The sequence below is a fragment of the Pogona vitticeps genome, chromosome 9 (assembly GCF_051106095.1).
Source record: "Pogona vitticeps strain Pit_001003342236 chromosome 9, PviZW2.1, whole genome shotgun sequence".
Classification (NCBI taxonomy): domain Eukaryota; kingdom Metazoa; phylum Chordata; class Lepidosauria; order Squamata; family Agamidae; genus Pogona; species Pogona vitticeps.
Window position 1 is genome coordinate 881,630 of NC_135791.1, and position 17,397 is coordinate 899,026.

General features: G+C 54.0%; 1 protein-coding gene across 1 annotated transcript; it reads left to right on the forward strand.

Moving 5' to 3' along the window:
* The first annotated feature begins 4,265 nt into the window (after positions 1–4,265).
* Positions 4,266–16,246, forward strand: CSF3R (colony stimulating factor 3 receptor). Its single transcript, XM_072980242.2, has 14 exons — positions 4,266–4,680; positions 5,882–6,005; positions 6,815–7,002; positions 7,559–7,713; positions 8,505–8,661; positions 9,297–9,379; positions 10,178–10,391; positions 10,687–10,887; positions 11,607–11,708; positions 11,967–12,113; positions 12,380–12,520; positions 13,295–13,385; positions 14,017–14,098; positions 14,697–16,246. The coding sequence occupies exons 1-14, from the start codon at positions 4,266–4,268 to the stop codon at positions 15,222–15,224; spliced, it is 2,628 nt and encodes an 875-aa protein (XP_072836343.2). The 3' UTR covers positions 15,225–16,246.
* Positions 16,247–17,397: the final 1,151 nt, after the last annotated feature.

The window sequence follows — 17,397 nt, forward strand, 5'->3', positions numbered from 1 at the left end:
GGCACGGGTGCCTGCCATGTAGAGTGTGTGGCCATGTGCCCAGTTGTGTTGCCAGAGTGTGTATTTGTGTAGTGTGTGTGTGTGTTTTGCCTCTTCCAGGGCCCACAGTGTTTGCTGCTGTCCTAAACAGAGCCTGGGCTCATTGGGGGGTCGTCTGCCCCCCCCCCTGCTAACAACAAGGGAGCCTCTGAATGGGGTTCATTCCCTGCTGGGTGAAAGTGCTCTGCTGAGGAATGGCTCCCGGTGGGTGTCTGTGGAGGGCTGCGAACGTGTGGAAGTAAACCCCCAGCCAGGGGGGGGGGGGTCTGGGATGCTGTTGCAACCCTCGTCCCAGGGCTGGGATGCAGGAATGTCCGGGGGGGGGGCTAATGAGAGCCATTCTAGAAGGGAAGGGCCACAGGGAAAGCAAAAGACTAGGTGACCCCCAGAGCCCTGGACCGCTGGACACCTGGACACCTGTCTGAGTGACAGCTCCTGCCTTCTCCGCGATGGCCGTCAGGTGGAAAGCAAGCATGCTTTCCAGCACACGCGCACCCCACGGAGAAAGCCCCACGGTTCCATCGGGTCCAGCAGGAGACCCAACGTCCAACGGGGACCTGTTCCGACAAGACCTGGCGGCGCTGTCTCTCCATACACAGGGGGACAGACATGCTCCTGTTCAACGTTTCCACCAGCCGTATCTTCCTGTGGGATCAAGGGAGCGGAAGGGGGTCGGTGGGGGCCCCCAGTCCATCCCTCCAGCCACCAGCCCTTCTCTCCTTGCTCTCCCAGCTGACAGCTCAGCCCTTTCTCTGCCCCTTGTCCTCCTTCTCGCCAAACACCTGCCGTGCCACCTTCAGTCTCAGGCAGAAGAATCGCCTTTTTCTCTGCTGAAAAGGTTCGGCTTGCTTTTCCTCCAGGGTAGCTCTGCGGGGGACTGACCTGCCTGGGCGTTTGGGGGCCACATTGGTTTGCTTTGAGTTTAATATCATGCCAGCCTTTGCACATCTGCATCCCTAGATCGCCAGATGTGCCAAGAAGGCTGATCTCACCCCTTCTGCCTCCCAGGGTGCCACAGCCTCTCAGAAGCCTGGGGGGGGGGAAGAGAGAGAGGCTTTTCTCTGACCCCCATGAAGGAGGCATGTTGGCCCACTTACAGCATGTTGGCCCACTACAGTCGTTTAGGAATCTGGTTGCGGAGTCAGACGTTGGGAGTTCGATTCCCCACCATGCCTCTTTAGCAGGTCCTGGACTCCATGATCCAGAGGGTCTCTTCCAGAATCACTATTATTATTATTATCATTATTGTTGGTGTTGGTGTTGTTAGCCCCCATTCCAAAATCATCAGCTTGTAGTAGTTTTGGTGATCCCACAGGCAGTTCTAATCAGTAGGTCTGAGTTTAGGGAGCAGGTCAGGGTAGCTTGCTGTCTTGCCACTTCTGAGGTGTGCAAGCAAGGGGTATCACAAAATATTTTGCTGCCTGAAGCAGACTGGCAAGGGGGATCTCCTCTCCCACCCCAGCCAAGATGCACAGCACCCAAAGCCAGGCAGTTATTTGGGGGCTCCAGACTCAGAAATTCCACAGCACTGCTCCAACCTTGGACAATTAAATTACAATAATAACAAAGTAAATAATTACAATTTGCTGTTTATTTTATCTTATTTTAGTTTAGTTAGTTAGTTAGTTAGTTAGTTAGTTAGTTAGTTAGTTAGTTAGTTAGATACCAAAAAAATGTGTTCTTTCACGGGAGCCCCAAAATGCAGCCGGAGGTGGCCATCAGGCGGGGCTGACCCCCTGTGCCATCTTCGTTCCTCGAAAGTGGCGAAAGATGTGACCCTTAGCCAGCCGCCCATCTGGGGCTCAGGTTTCCCGTCGCCTCCTCCCACTCTGCCGATCAGGAGCCGGCTGTGGGGGCCCCCAACGGGCCCACCGTCTGGAGCACCCCAATCCTTCACATTCAGTGCTGCACCTGTTTTTCTGCTGCTGAAGATCTCTGTGGGAAGCGGTAACTGGGCTTCATGCTCAGGTGCCCTTCGTAGCAGCTGCTGCTTGGGAGTGAGCGAAGAAGCCATCGGGCGCTTCTTCTTGTTCCGTAAGGCCCTGAATTTGGGCTTCTTGGCTTCTTTGAGAGCCCCGCACAGCCGTGCCCAGAAGGTCTCCTAACAGGTGGCCTTCCCCCTTCCCCTGGGGTGTCCTGGGCTACTCGGCCAGCTCCATCTCTCCCCCATTGGTTGTCTCCATCCTTCTCTGCTGTGACACTTCCTGCCATAAGCGTGCTGGTCACAGAGGCAGTAAAATGGGGTTTTTGGGTGCTCCTCCATTTGCATTGAGTCACCTTGTCATGATTGTGGAAGCGGGGAAGGGGGGGGCGTCACAGAGTAGGCTGTCGCAAGTCGGGAGCCATGCCTCGATAATAAGGACATCCAGTTTAAAGGCTCTGTGGTGACACCTCCGTTGTGGCAGGGCAATGAACCAGGTGAAATAAGCCCCTGCCCCAGGAAGGAAGGGCTGCCGAGAATAAAAGGCTCATTAAAACAGCTCAGCTCCTTTCAGGTGGGGCTTTGCCACCAGCCTCCGGTTGCCACAGCGTGGCCACCTACAAGCCACACGCTGTGGCCCTCGTGTCAGTCTGGGAGAGTTTTCAGAGGGCCGGCTGCTGTCGCCTTCATGTACCCACCTTGTCACTTTTTCTTTTCAATGAAGACTTTAAATTGAGAGAGAGAGAGAGAGAGAGAGAGAGAGGGTAGAGGAGGCATAACTTAGACAAAAAAAACGACTCAGGAGGTGCCACTGATCTCACCGGAGGATCAGGGTTCCTCCCTCCTCTGCTTCTGCTTCTCCGTCCCTTTTGCCCAGCCCTAGGGGGTCTTGGGTGAGGCCTGCCCCCCCCCATGCCTCTGCAGTGCCATGAGGGAGGTGTTATGCCTCTGGTGTTTGCTTTGCCTAATCGCACATGTGGCATCTTCCCCACTTCTGATGCTGCATCGATACCAATCTCCTCATCAACCCGCCTTACAGTTAGTTCTCCCGCTGAGAGGACAGCACCAGCACCAGGCCTAAGACCCAAAAAAGGGAGGGGGAGGGGAGGCCAGGGCTCGGGGAAGCCTGGAAAATGGCCGGGCATCTGCCAGGACCCTCAACATAGCCCTCACTGTGGAAAACAGAAGGCGGTGGAATCTGAAACTTCACACCTTCCGGACTGCATTTAGCTGCCAGCTTAATTACATGAGACGGATACGCCACCTCACAAAGGAGCAGCAGAAAACGATCCGACTGAGGTGTGTGTCTGTAAATTTCCAGGTAATGCTGGAAGCCTGAGCGGAGGAGCCATGACAACGGCAGGGCAGCCCTGGAGGAAGCTGCTGGCCTGCGCCGTCTTCTTCCTTCTGCTCCCAGGAGGTAGGTCGCCCGCAGGGTCTAGGCCGGTGGTCCCTGAACTTGGGTCCCCAGATGGGGCTAAAACTCCCGGAAGCCTTCGCCACTCGCTGCGCTGGCCCGGATCTCTGGGAGTTGCGGTCCAAGAGCACCTGGACTCCCCATGATCGGGAGCCCCTGGTCTAGAGTGAGCGGTGCTCTTGTTCCATAAAACAGGCCAACGTGTGCGACCACCGGGACGGCCAGCTCCGAGGGCACCACCAGCTGGAGTCTCAGGCATTCTGCTGTGCTTCTCCAGGTTTCCAGGTGGGGAGGCAAACCCCAGGGCGGGGGTCACCAGGGGACGAGAAATGTCCTCCTCCTCAAGCCTCGGCGCCCCGTCTCCACCCATTCCACACGCCACAATGGGCTCAAGCTACAGGAAGCCAGGTTTCAACTGAATATCAGGAGAAACCTCTCGTACTGTTAGAGCAGCATGAGAGCGGAGCCCGTGACCTCAAGGGGAGGCGTTGCATGCTCCAACCCTGGAGGCCTTCAAGAGAAACCTAAATACAACCCCCTGGCAGATCTGCTTGGATTTGTATTCCTGCCTTGAGCAGGGGGTTGGACTGGATGGCCTTAGAGGCCCCTTCTGACTTCACGATTCTGTGATTCTATGTTTCTACAAGAGATAGCTCTCTCGATCACGTGAGGTGATGTCTGGGAGTTAAATACATGATTGCTTTCAGTCTGCGTTTCTTCAGACAGTTAAATAGAAAAGGCTGCTGTTGTTTTTATTCATTGCAATTGGTTGGGTCTGCGTCCTGCCTTTTGCAATAGCTGGGACGCAAGGCTACTCGCTGTTTGATCTGAAAAGAAGTACAGTTAAGAAATGTTACAAATATGAAAACATAATTTGCATCCATTATAATGTTGGATCAGGATGAAGTTGAACCTCTCGGTAATATCAAAAATGGCAATTGGAAGTCACATCCTTTAGCGTCTGCTTGTTGCTCACTTGAAGACTCTTCTTCCTCTCCAGGAGAAACCCTGCCCTGCAGCGACCTTGCGGTGGACTCGTCTGTGGTTCCCGTGGGAGGAACCATCTCAGCCACTTGCACCATCTGGAAAAGGCGCTGCCCCATTCAAGAGGACGGCGAGGTCCACATTCTGTGGAAGTGGAATGAGCGGCTGCTCAGCGGGACCCAGCGCAGCCTCAGTGACGGCATGGAAGTTTCCAACCTGACCGTCGGCCCTCTTAATCAGACGCTGAACCTTCTGAGCTGCTGGCTGCAGAGGAAAGGGCCCCTCCAGATGATGGACCTGATCCGGATCCAGGCTGGATGTAAGCATTCATCTCTCCTTGTAGTGCTGGGTGCCGCACTTGGGGCACTTTTTTTTGCTTGAGCATTTAAACTTCCTGTGAAAAATAATTCAGACCACTGACAACCAACCTTAACAAAAACGCAAAGTTGCAGCGAGTCAACTTCAAGAGAGATCAGGGAAACTTGTAAAACACAGCAGGAAACAAACCCATGTTAAAAGCTGAGTCCCAAAGCAAACGGCTGGAATAAATCTGTGCTCAGTTGCTCATCTAAATAGGAGCAGTGATTAAGAACAAGGCTGCCATCAGCTGGAACTGACTTGGCAGGAAGTAATTATTATCATTAGCGCATCTCTCTTTGCACCAAGATTTAAGGTAGGACCGTTCAAAACCCTCTGTCTGCCCTGCATGGCCCTGCCGGTGGAAATTCAAAAGGAGGTTTCTGAAGTGGAACGAAAAGCCTCAGAAAGGCTCCTGTGGTGGGATAACGTGAAGTATAGAGATCCCAGGGGGGGTTCACTCTTACACTCGGAATGTTGAATTTAGCCCCCAAATCAAACAGATCACTGTGAAGTTGTTCAAGGATGACCAGAACTTAAAAGGAGATGGGTTGGATCAGATGAAAGGGCCACACAGTCCGGCATTTACTTGCCTCCGTGGCCAGAAAGCTGCCACGGGAAAGCTGACCGGCAACAAGAGAAGACTGCAAGTGTAGTAAGGAGTGCTGCTCCCCAGCCACACAGAGGCATCTTTCTGCTAAACAGAGTTGCCTGAACCTCTTGCATCCATGTTTTTATTCCATTTCTAAAAACCCCTGTTGCTGACGTCGCCTGGAGGGGTCAACATAGATAAGTGGCCAACTCCCTAACTAGGAGCTGACAGCCCCATTCCCCTCCAGACTTGCAAAGGGTGTGTGTGCGTGTGTCTTTGTTTATTTCCCAAGTGGCCCATCACAAACAAAAAAGCAATCGGATGCCAAGGCATGTAGACAAAGAAAACAGAAGGCAGAGGCGTCTTGCCCATTTCTAATGTAACATTGACTGCCTTGTCTAGTTTGACCTGATTCTCAGGGAGGCTCATCTGAGGGGGCAAATCTGGGGCTTGGAGAGTCAGGGCCAGTGCGAACAAGGAGGTCAGCTTCACCCTCCGCAGCCCATCAACAGCTTAGAGCTGGGGAAGTGTCTCGTCCTCACACTTCTTGTGTCATGTGATTTTCCTTCAGATCCTCCGTCAGAGCCCCACAACCTCACTTGTGTTATGAACATCACCTCCTTCAGCCTCAGGTGCTGGTGGGACCCTGGAGAGGACAGCCTCCTCTCCGTCAACGTTACCCTCGAAGGTGTCCGGTAAGGGAACAAAATGGCTGGACAGCATTCCTCCCCCCATCACCACACACACAAAAACGTCTCAATGCCCTCCCCTACCCCCCCCAGCTTTTGAGCACTAGGCCCTTTGATCAACCGTCCTTGGTAAAAACCCAACAGTTTTGGCCAAAGGGCAGCATTTATTTTAATTTCTACACATAGACATGGAGGGAGAAGAGTGGCATTCCCAAAATGACCTGTGCCATCCTGTACTTACATCCTCTTACATTGTGCAGGAGTTTAACTCACAGTGGACAGAATCCTATTGGGGTTGGCATTGATTTGCATAATTCACACTGGTTAATTGGGGCTAATTCATGAGGCACTGGCGTGCTTCTTAAGCGGATAACCCATCAAACCACTGAAAATTTTCAGCATGGCAGTAAAAAAACCTAATAATCATGAAAATGCATTTAAGCTGCAAAATAAGATGCACCTTCTCTGTGCATCTTGTTTTCCACCAGGAATGCTATTTCCAGAGAAAATCACAAGGGAAAATAGCATATATATATATATATTGTTTTCACTGCTGTAGCATAATATTTTGGTAGTGCAGGAGCAGCAGGAATCGAGTCTTGGGAACCTCCACAAACGGGAGAGTGGAGAGAGGCTACAGCCTCTCTAATGCACGCGTACACACACTTACTTTAAAATGGGAAGACCCTGCCCTTCCTTGACAACATTCCAGCATGGTGTGCACGAGTAACATTAAAAGAGAGAAACGGGATTCTGTACAACCCCGGACGGACGTAGCAGCCTGAATGAGACAGCTTGTCTTTGCATGTTTCTAGGAGCGGGAGCGAATGCACCGCCCACCTGCAGGACGTCCCGCTCTGCGTCCCCTCGGCCGGCCAGAACTCTTGCTCCGTCCCTCGCCAGCACCTCTTCCTCTATCAAAACATGATTTTCTGGGTGTCAGCAAAGAACGACCTGGGAAGTGCGAGATCAAGGCCCTTGTGTGCAGACCCCATGGATTTAGGTGGGTTGCCGAAGCTAAGGCAGCGATCAGTATCCCGTTCCTACTCCTGAGCAGGAATTAAGCTCTTTCCAGACAACGGGAGGGACTGACTTTGGCAAGGAGGAGACCTTGCCCTTCAGATTCCCTTGATATCTGTGTGTGCAGTGAACATACTGTACCTTCTGCTCATTCCGTACCTCCACACTACTCAAAATGATATAGGGCATCTGACACCCTGGGCTTTCCAGCGCTTGGTCAAGCGACTCTTTGCAAATCAACCCCTGCCCCAATTATGAGTGGCCAGGGGCTGACATGGTGCCCCAGGATAAATCCTGGCGAGAAAAGAGTGGCTAGGTCTTCGGCAGCCCGGAAGAAAGTCGGGGCCAGTGGGGTGTGACTGCCGTGGCGGGTTGGTGATCCCTTTTGGGCCAAGGGGGGGTGCCTTGGGTGGGGCGCCCTCCTAGGGCGAGGGAAGGCCCTCCACCCTCCCTGCAGGGAGGAGGACAGCCGGTCAGCAGGAGGAGGAAGAGGAAGAGGAGGGCAGGGGATGCTTTGCTCACCGCCGTTTTTGTTTCAGTCAAGCTGGATCCTCCGACCCTCCGGGTGATCCAGTCCGTCCCCGAAGACACCGACTGCGTGGCCGTGGCCTGGGAGGGACCGAAAGGCAGCGAGTACATGGACCAGGCCTGCGAGCTCGGCTACCGGGTGGAGGGGGAGCATTCCTGGACATCCGTGAGTACCTCTTTGCAAGAGAGCGGGTGGCCATCTAGGGGGTGGGGGCTCCGTCCTGAGCCCCTCATCCCACAGGGAGCTGGACGTGACCCCCCCAGTGCCTGGTCAATGGGGGTGGGGAAAATCCCTTTGGGGACCAATGGGGTGCTGCCCAATCCTAGGCATGGGGGGGGCGCTCCCAGCCAAGCACAGGAGGCAGTCAAGCGGCCAATTCAATCGGCTGTTCAGCTTCGGGGTTGATCTTTTCCCACCTGGCTGAGCTCTCCTGCCGGCCGAGCTCCATCCCTGCCACCCGCTGAGGCTCTGCCCCTTCAGAGCCTCTTTGCTCCTCGCTTGTTCCCTGGCAACCCACAAGCCAGAGGCTCGTCAGCATCGCGTGGTGCTGCTCCTACGGCGGCCAGCCTGCCTGCATCTTCCTCCCCGTGGCAGCCGTCCTGGTCCTTAGAGGGGCAAAGGAAGCCCCCGGAGGAAGAGGGAGTCGTGTGTTCTATGGGGCTGTCTTTAAAAAAAGGGTTCTCCCTTAAAGGAGCACTCCTCTGGGGCTCCCAACAGGCCAGAACTTCGGTCCCTGGAGCAGTGGGGGAGTCTCCCCCGGGGACACCTTTCCCACCTTCTTCCCACCTGTTTAACCCCCAGAGAAGGCTGAGCGATGTCCGAGGGGGGGGGTTTCAGGGCCGGGGAGGGGAGGGACGGAGGTGGCTCAAGGGGCTGCTGTGGTCAGCCTGGCCATCTCCGTCTCCTCCGCCCCTGACCCCCTTTCTGCTGCTTCCTTCCACCACCACCACCCTCAGGTCTACGTGGGCAACGTCACCCCCTCCGCCTGGCAAACCGAGCACTGCGGCTTCCTCTTCGCCACCCGCTACCAGTTCCAGCTGCGCTGCCAGAAGCTCCCGGCCGGCTACTGGAGCGACTGGAGTCCCACCATGAACTTCACTACCCATGAGAAAGGTGGGAGTGGCCGGGCGTAAAGGGGAGGGGGGTCACCCCAGAGCCTTTTGGGGCAACCATGGGGGGGGAGTACGTGTGCGTGCAGGGGGCAAGCTCTCAGCCCCTCCCCGGAGTCTCCTGGGACATTCCCCAGGCAAGCAGCAGTGACAGCAGGAAGGGGTTCAGTCCCTGGCCTCCCCCACCCCACCCCCCACCCCAAAGGTCCTTGCGAATGCCGGGCATCTCTAGGGCTCCACTTGAGAACCATCTTCGTGCCAAGGCTCCTCACGAGATCTACATTCATTTTGCAGTCGACGCCTGTGCACTTACCATTTCCATGAGAAAAAGGGCAAGAAGGTACAGCTTCTATTTCAGTGGAGGCTGAACCTGGGGGTGGGTGGGTGGGATGTCTAAGGCAGGAAGAGGGACACCCATGTCTCCCAGGGAAGAGGAGCAGGGAACCCAAAGTGAGAGGGAATCATGGCCACCAGGACTGACAAGCTCAGTGACTTTCCTAATTAGCAGCTTTCATGTCATTGCTTTGAAGGAATTGCACTGGTGGGAGAGTTTCTGTCCCATCAGGCAGCCCTGGGGCCCCCGAGCCCAAGGCATCTCTTCCCTCGATCCCCTTCCCAAGACCTCCGTTTCTCCTGCAGCCCCTTCAGGCAAGTTGGATACCTGGTGGAAGGTGAAGACCCAGGAGGCGGGCAAAGGAAGAGAGGTGCAGTTGCTGTGGAAGGTGAGGGGGTGAAAGGCACTCTGTTGATTTGCACCTTGCACGGGTCCTTGTGAAGCACAGGCGGCTGCCAAGTCTGGGCTAAAGAGCAAGAGCCAGGACAAAGAGGGGGGCGTGGGACTCTGAAGGGCCATCATCCACAGGGACTGTGGCTCTGGTTTAATTGCTGTTTTTTCAAAAATGCATCTGTGCCCATAAAATAGCAAGCACGATGGCCGGAATCCTGTTGCATAAATGAGCAAAGTTGGAAGTCTCAATCCATTCCTCACCAGTAAGTGGAGAACTCCCAGGGTGATTCTTGAGGATGCGCTCGCATGCTGACGTGGTGCATGGGCATGCTCCCGAACCCCACGCGCACACAGACAAGTCAGAGTGGGGGCTCTTTTTTTACCTGTAAGGAACAGACCGAAACTTATGATTTTGTTTACATGATGCAACAGGATTTCAGCCACTGTCGTGCAAATCAGTCTGCTCTTTTGGTCTTTTTTCGGGGGGGGGGAGGTATGAGACAAAATATGCAAGCAGACCTCCTACCTGAGGGTTTTTGCTGGAATAAAGGAAAGGAAAGACTTCACTGCCAAGTCATGTCCTCACCTGGGGACAATTCCAGGACACTGTCAAGGCCACCGATAAAGCTGAATTAGTATAAAACCAGCTAGTATTTGATAGGAAGAAAAGAAGCTCGGTGTGTCTTCTGTTACTAGTATTCTTGTAGAGGCAAAGAGCCCAGCAGATTTCGTAGGCTAGATTTCATGCAGGATCCACCAAGGTCACCCTCTGGCTTCTCCCCTCATTTCCCAGCCCATGAAACCCAACGAGACCCATGGGAACATCCTGGGCTATTGGGCCACACTCAGCTCCCGACCACAAAGCAGGAAGCCGCCTGCCCTCTGCCACACCACGGATTTACACTGCACTTTCCTTCTGCCGCCTGCCACCCAGCGGATCTTTCTTGTGGCTTTCAATTCACGAGGCGCCTCCCAACCCACCGAAGTATCCTTGCTAGAGAAGAAAGGTAGGAAGGAAGGCGTCTGTGGGTAGAGAAAGAGGGCTCTCCACCTGCAAACATCTGGAGAGGCTTAAGCCTCTCTTGCAGTGTAAGGGCAGTATAACTGGGATCTCAAAAACAGGATTGGATTCCCAGTGCCGCTCCTGAAGGTGGGCATCAGATCAGAAGTAACTGATGCTAGCTTTGGCGACCCCAGGCCCTCTCCCTTACTAGCCCTTACATGGCTCCAGGGGTTGAGTGGTTGCTCTCCAGCCTTGTTCTAACCATTCCCTGGCACTTTGTCTAATGATGCACTTCATAGGTCAGCCAGTGCCAAAAATCTGGACCTCTCCTTATGATGCAAAGAGCCTCTGGGTGCACTGGGATCCACCAGGGGAACAGTCCGCTACTGGCTACATCATCGAATGGTGCAAGGTGACATCTGCAGATCGAACCGAGGACAATGGCAGCATGAAATGGACCAAGGTGCACAATGGCACCGCTACACAAGCTCTGATTCAAGGTGACTGTGGTTGAAGAGAGGGTGAGGTCATGTACCCCTTGCCCAGAGGGAGGGGGCAAAGGCAAGGATCCTCTACCCACTCACCCACCCACCCCCGGAATTCATGGTCGAGATCCAACCGCAGTGCAGGCTAGCTGAGCTCCTTGGAGGAAAGGCAGGGAACACATATAATGAATAAACACAAATAGACCCAGTGACTCGGTTGCTGAATGGTGAGTGAACACACAAGAACATCCCATGGATCCATTGGTCTCCTCCTGTAAGGACTACCTGCCGGATCTCGGTGTATGTGCCCAAATCCTTGAGTGCCCCCCTTTTTTTCCTGGCCCACCCCCAAATAGAAAAAAAGCCTGTGACATATTTGCCAGAATTTGTGGCCAAGTGGACATGATGGGCTCGGTCATTTATGTTTGTTTATGTATTTTATTCATTTTTATTTAATAAAAGGCTGGTCCAGAGCCACCCCTGGGCAGCAGGCCAAACAGAGGGTTCAGGACCATGGACAGTCCCCATTGACAGACACACACACCCCTTTGCAATGGCCAGAGCTGCACGGAGACCTCTCATATTGCACCCATTTGTACAAACAGCATGACTTGAGGGAACACCTTCAAAGCGATCAATACCTTACCTAGTTTGACCCCAGCACTGGCTTTCAGTGTTTCTCTCTCTGGCCCCATCTCTTCTGAGCAATAACCTTCCATTTCTCTTTCTTTCAGAAGGCTTTGAACCTTTTCAGCGGTACAACGTCTCCATCTACCCCCTTTACAGGGATGCCCTGGGGATGCCCCAGTCTGTGGAAGTTTACACCTTGCAAAAAGGTATTTTAATATGCTATGTGTGTGTGTGTGTGTGTGTTGTCATTTTTTAAAAAGTTTTAAATATGAATGCAACTTTACATTTTTGTACTGTATGTCTAAACTCAATATTCTTGTATCTCAGTCTGAAATTTTTAAAGCAGGGAAACCAAAAGAAAACAAACGATTTCTTCATAGCTCTACTGTTCTCTCTTATTATTCTTTGTTGTTGGTAATGTTAAGAGGCTTCTTCCTCGTCCCACTCTCGTTCTCCCTGTGCAGCTCCTTCTGAAGGACCCAAACTTCATCCAGGGAATATCAGCAAGTCAACAGCCGAGGTTCACTGGGAGCCCATCCCTGTGGAAAAGCGGAATGGGTTCATCATCAGCTACACCCTTTTTTGGATTGGCACCGATGAAGTCATGAGCAGTGAGTCCCACCGACGGTTTAGCCCCTGTAGGCAAGACTGCTAGGCCTTGGTCCATGGGCAACCACCCCAAATCTAATTCCCAAGGCCTCCAGTCTGTTCTTTCATGCAGAGTCATGTCCTGTCAGCCGGGGCGCCAGATCTTGTAGATGCTTCACAGTCATCCTGGGCAGGAGGCTTGGCTTCTCATACCCTCCATCGGCCATCAAGGAGAGGAGGCCAAATGCCAAGCCAGGTGAGGGTAAATTGAGACTGGCTTCTTCTCCAGGTGCCATTGTGAACGCCTCCATCCACTCCTTCACTCTCAAAGGCCTCTGGCCTTCCAGGATGTACCAGGTACACATCATGGCCTCTACAGTCGCTGGAAGCACCAATGGAAGCGCTCTTACGCTCTACACCAAGGCGACTGGTAAGGGGAGCCACGGAAGTGGGGCTGGAAGGAATTTGGAGTCCCTTGCAGGAACCATGGGGGCCCCACAGGGCCTCTGCGTCCCCACCATCACCACAGGGAAAGCTGCCATGGCCTGTGTCTGCACACCCTCCTTCGTTGTTGCCACCACAAAAGAAGCCATCTTTTATTAAAGAAAGGGGAAGGAGAGATGGCACCTCACATGGTTCAATCTCCAAATGGCCCAAATCCTCTTGCTTTTTCATCCTGACAGAATGCAGCCGGCAGAAATCCTGTTGGTGAATTGCCACCAGCTAAGATGTTAGCGTGGGCATCAGCTGCCGGGCACAAAGTCCCTCTCTGTGGTGCTGGAGCTCCAAGCTGCCCCAGGGCTGCTCGGTTGAATGGAGACCCCTTCCCTTCCCTTCCCCGGCCCCTTGGCATCCAAAGAGACAAAAGGGAGAGATGGGGGGGTCCTTCCTTCACCCGGAGCCTTCTTGCTACCCACCAAGCAGTCACAGACCCACCCAACCCCTCCCACTCTCCAGGCCAGCTCCCTTCTCCTTACTAGTGACTTGCCAACTGCAGCTAAATGTGCAAACAGAGCCAACTGTGGGTTCCCCTGTGCAAGCCACTGCCCATCTTGCCCCAGGCTGGATGGTAACTGTAAGTCTGACCTGGGCTGAAGGGCACTCCACTGCCCCTCTCGGCCCTCCCTTCAGCCCCCAACGTGCAAAGGAGCACCATCGCTTCCATTAACACCTGGCACTCTCTCTCTCTCTCTCTTGCTTCTAGATGATACCGACACGACTTTTGTCTTCATAACAGCTGGGCTGCTGTTGGTCATGCTGATCATCCTGGTCTTCTGCTTCCAGAAGAGCAAGCGGTGAGCCTCAGGAGCAGTGGGACGTGGCCGCAGAATGGCTGCTTCCGAGCTGAGCACCAGAGGGGCCCAGAAGAGACACAGCCACGACATGGGGCAGGATGAGAGGGACAAAGCCAGGTGGATGGGGAGGGGGGAGGGGGGCTGGCACACAAGAAGCCGAGGGAGAATCAAGTGGCACTGGAGGAGGAGGAGGAGGAGGAGGAGGAGGAGGAAGCAGACAGGCAAAGGGCCAGCTGGAGTGGTGGTGGTGATGGAGGCTGTCCTGCCCAGAAGGCTGATGGCAACTAGATGGAGTCATCGCGGCCAACAACTTCCACACCCACTTCTTGGCCCCCAAGATTTCTCTCATTGCAGAATATTCTCTCTCTCTGGTGGGGAGGGATGCATGATTTGCAGGTGGGGGGAAAAGACACGGAGAGGGGGGAATAAGAGAAAATCAGAAGCGATAGTGAGGAAGAGTACGAAAAGGGAAGCAGAGAAGGGTAGGAGAGAAGGATGAAGTGTGGCAGACCTGGAGCTTCAAGGAGCATGCAGAACGTAGCCGGGAACTGACTGCTGTGACTTGGTGGGAATCTCTCTGGGAAGCCCATTCCCTCAGACTCACCAGCATCCTCTCCCATGTGATCCACAGGATGAAGACGCAGTTTTGGCCCAGCGTCCCTGATCCGGCCAACAGCAGCCTGGGCAAATGGGCCCCAGCGGTTCTGCAAGAGGTAACGAAGAGAGGGGCACCACCGTGCCACCACCGATGCTGCCACCACCCATTCTGGCCTTGGTAGACCAGCATTTCCTCCCGCGTAGACCTCCCTTTCACATGCCTCTCGTGCACAGTCCACTCTGATGGGGCTACGAGCGGCACAGCCAGGAACGTGGCCCACGCTGGCTCTATGTAGGCAGCTGGCGCACACGCGGTCCCTCCGTGGTGCAGCCACCACAGCTAGAACTCCTTCCAGGTTTGACTCAGAAGTGTGACAGCACCAGGCTGGAGAGGTGGAGGGAAAGGGGCCTCACGTAGCAGCGTTTGGCTTTGCCAGTCAAGATCAGTGGAAGCCTCTGGTCTTCATGGCTGGCCGTGATAGTGAGAAGAGCAAAGCTTCCTCTGAAGAGGCAGTCTACCTCTGACTGCAGGAGCTCAGGATTCAAGGGGAATGGGGAGTGAAGAGACCCACGGAGGTGTGGGGAGCCTCTCCGATGGCCTTGAGCCCGGCTGATGCTCGGCTGCTCTGCCCCACCCTATGCTTACCCGACGGAGTCCTCCCTCCCTGCGTGGCTGCTCACCCTGCCTCTCCTTCCCGCCCTTTGCTTCCCCAGGAGACGGCCCCGCCACCCCCGCCGCTCAAGCCCTGCGAGCTCAGCCCGGTCGTCGTTTCTGCCGTCCTGGTGATTGAAACAGACGAGAAGAAATGCCTTTCATGTGGGAAGACCGAGCCCGGGAAGGTCCTGGAGGACGGGCCCACCACTTTCCACATCTCTTACGTCCACGATGCCGACGCCACGGCTCTGCTCAATGGAAGCCTGCCGCCCGCCTCCTACGTGAACAGCCCGGAGTCCGTCCAGTATGCCAAGGTGGTGGGGGACAGCTACCGCCGCCAACCGCAAGCCAACATGCCCACTTTCTACATGCGCTCTGACTCCACGCAGCCGCTGCTGGGCGAGCCCACACCCAGCCCCAAGCTGTACGAGAACCTGTGGTTCCGCAACGACCAGCCGGACGCCGAGAGGGGCTCCAGCTTTCAGGAGGAGGCCGTCTTCCTGGAAAGGACCCTGCTGGATTTCCCGTTACTGCAGGGCCTCAGAATTGACGGGGGTGAAGACCTGGGCAACTTTCGGCGGCTGTAGCCCCCCCCCCATGCGCGGGGATCTTGGAGGGCTGCCTGGGGGAGCAGCCGCCCGCTGAGGTTCTCCTCTTCCGTAGAGAAAGCAGGGTCCCAGTGCTTGGCCAAGCACCCTCCCGGCTGCCCTCCCGGGCGAGGAGATGGGAAAGCCACTGAACTTGGGCTTTCCAACACCAGGGTGATTCCCTTTCCTCTTGGTCATGGTGAGCCAGGATTGCCAGAAAACGCAAGCCCCCCCCCCCGGGCCCCTCCTGCTTTCCTGCAGCCCCTTTTCACAGCAGTCATCTTCCAGCTCAAACCAAGCTGATGAACTTGTATTGTGCCACTTGCTGCTACTCGGAGTAGGTACCCGACTGGGGTGACCCACCACCCTTCTTACACTTACGCAGCCTCGGAATATGCCTATGCACAACCCCCGCACAGGCCGGCATCATTTCTGCTGCTTACGGAGCCTGCCGGGAGGCCAGTCCCTCTAAACAAGTTCCTGCAGGAGTCTGGCTCCGTGCGCAGGAAACTGGTGCTGGGACTGGACACCAGGAGCCGCCCACGTTAGTTCTAAAAAGAAAAATGGAAGGATCAGGCAGGCTGAAGCTCAACTGGTATTCAGTCAGGAGGGTTCCCCCCCCCCTCTGTTACAGCAGAGGGAGATTTTCAAGCTAATAAACCGAATTCTGCAATGGCAGTTTTCCTTCTTTGGTGCTAGAGTTGCCTACCCAACCATTTAAATCACGAGTGGTCTATACACCTAAATCAGGGCAGAGCTGCGTTGCAAGAACGTATCTCTGGGCCAATCTAATGGTGTCCTTTATTCCGTTTCCTTCAGGATCTGTTTGGACAAGGGAAGGGAAACAAGGATGTTCTCTTTCCCCCCCCCCACCATTTCCAGCAACAACAAAGTCAAAGGGGGGGGAGGGTGAAAAGCAGGCAGGAAACACTGTTGTTTGTTCAAAGTATTTTTTTTCTCCACTGCTGCTGTTATTTATCGTATACATAGAATGTTGCAAAATAAAAGGTGCTTCGTAGCAATTCCTGTGTTTTGTTCCACACCCAGATTTTCACAGTATTTAGTTCTTGATAAGTAAAAACTTGTGTTTAAAAGCATTTTGCACATTCCAAATGAGAAAACATTTTGACTGAGTGTTTTTCCTGCTTCTCCAAGGCTTATGATCCCCCCCCCCCCCGGAAGTACTGAATATTTGTTGGGGCGGGGGGACAGGGCAAAGAAAAATGGTGACTTCCTTCCTTCCTTCCTTCCTTCCTTCCTTCCTTCCTTCCTTCCTTCCTTCCTTCCTTCCTTCCTTTCTTTCTTTCTTTCTTTCTTTCTTTCTTTCTTTCCCGGCTCCTGTTCCCCAAGCACCAGGTTTCACATCTCCTTCTTAGCATGCAAAAGATTCCTGGTTTTAGTGTCCAGTATTTCCAAGTGATGGATTCCACAAGCTAGACCTGAGCAAGTCCCCACCTGTTAAAATGCAGGGAGGGCAAAAAGATGCCATGGGCAATCGGTCAAGAGCAGACTTTGAAAGCACAAATCCAGATGAAATTTGCAACAAGAAGAATTCCAGAGAGTAGGTGATGGGAGACACTTCTCATTGTCCAGAGGCTCTGGACAGAACCTGCCAGTCCCAGTTGCTAAACAAGGTGCACAGAAAGTGCAGGCCTTGTTTTAAAGCTGAATCCCACTTAAGGGAGGCTTCCAGAAACGCTTCAAGCGTGGCTTTCCATTGCCACCCAATACCCCCAGGACGTTTCCACAGCTGAGCAGGGATTGCAACCCAAACGCCCTGAGCCCAAGCATGACCCCCTATCAGTACAGGATGATGGCTCTCTTCAGAAACCCTGTTCAGAATAAAAACAAGGTGTGCACCTTGCACAACCGTGCTTTTAAGGCAGGTTGTAGCTTTTCTGCGGTTGCTACATCAGATTTCAGTGGCTACAGAAAAACTAGGCGGAGAGGCTGCCTTTGTAGAAGTCCAAGATCATATCTGGCAGGCTGGGTGGTCTACCAACATTTCCCCTCAGGCCAAAGTAAGTTAGGGTTGTTGCCTAAAACGACGTGACTTTGTTTTTTAAAAAGACTGTAAAAATGCAGACCGCGGACACCATGCTGCCTTGTACTCCTGGGAGGCAGCAGAAACCGGGCTCGGAAACAGAGAGGCCTCCCCAGCTGTTTCCATGGG

Bases quoted from the DNA above. Each gene is read 5' to 3' on its own strand.
- CSF3R (XM_072980242.2), top strand. From the start codon at position 4,266: ATGTTGGATCAGGATGAAGTTGAACCTCTCGGTAATATCAAAAATGGC. The intron at 7,003-7,558 runs GTGGGTTGCCGA...TTTTTGTTTCAG, and splicing joins TGCAGACCCCATGGATTTAG to TCAAGCTGGATCCTCCGACC. The intron at 9,380-10,177 runs GTGAGGGGGTGA...CTCATTTCCCAG, and splicing joins AGGTGCAGTTGCTGTGGAAG to CCCATGAAACCCAACGAGAC.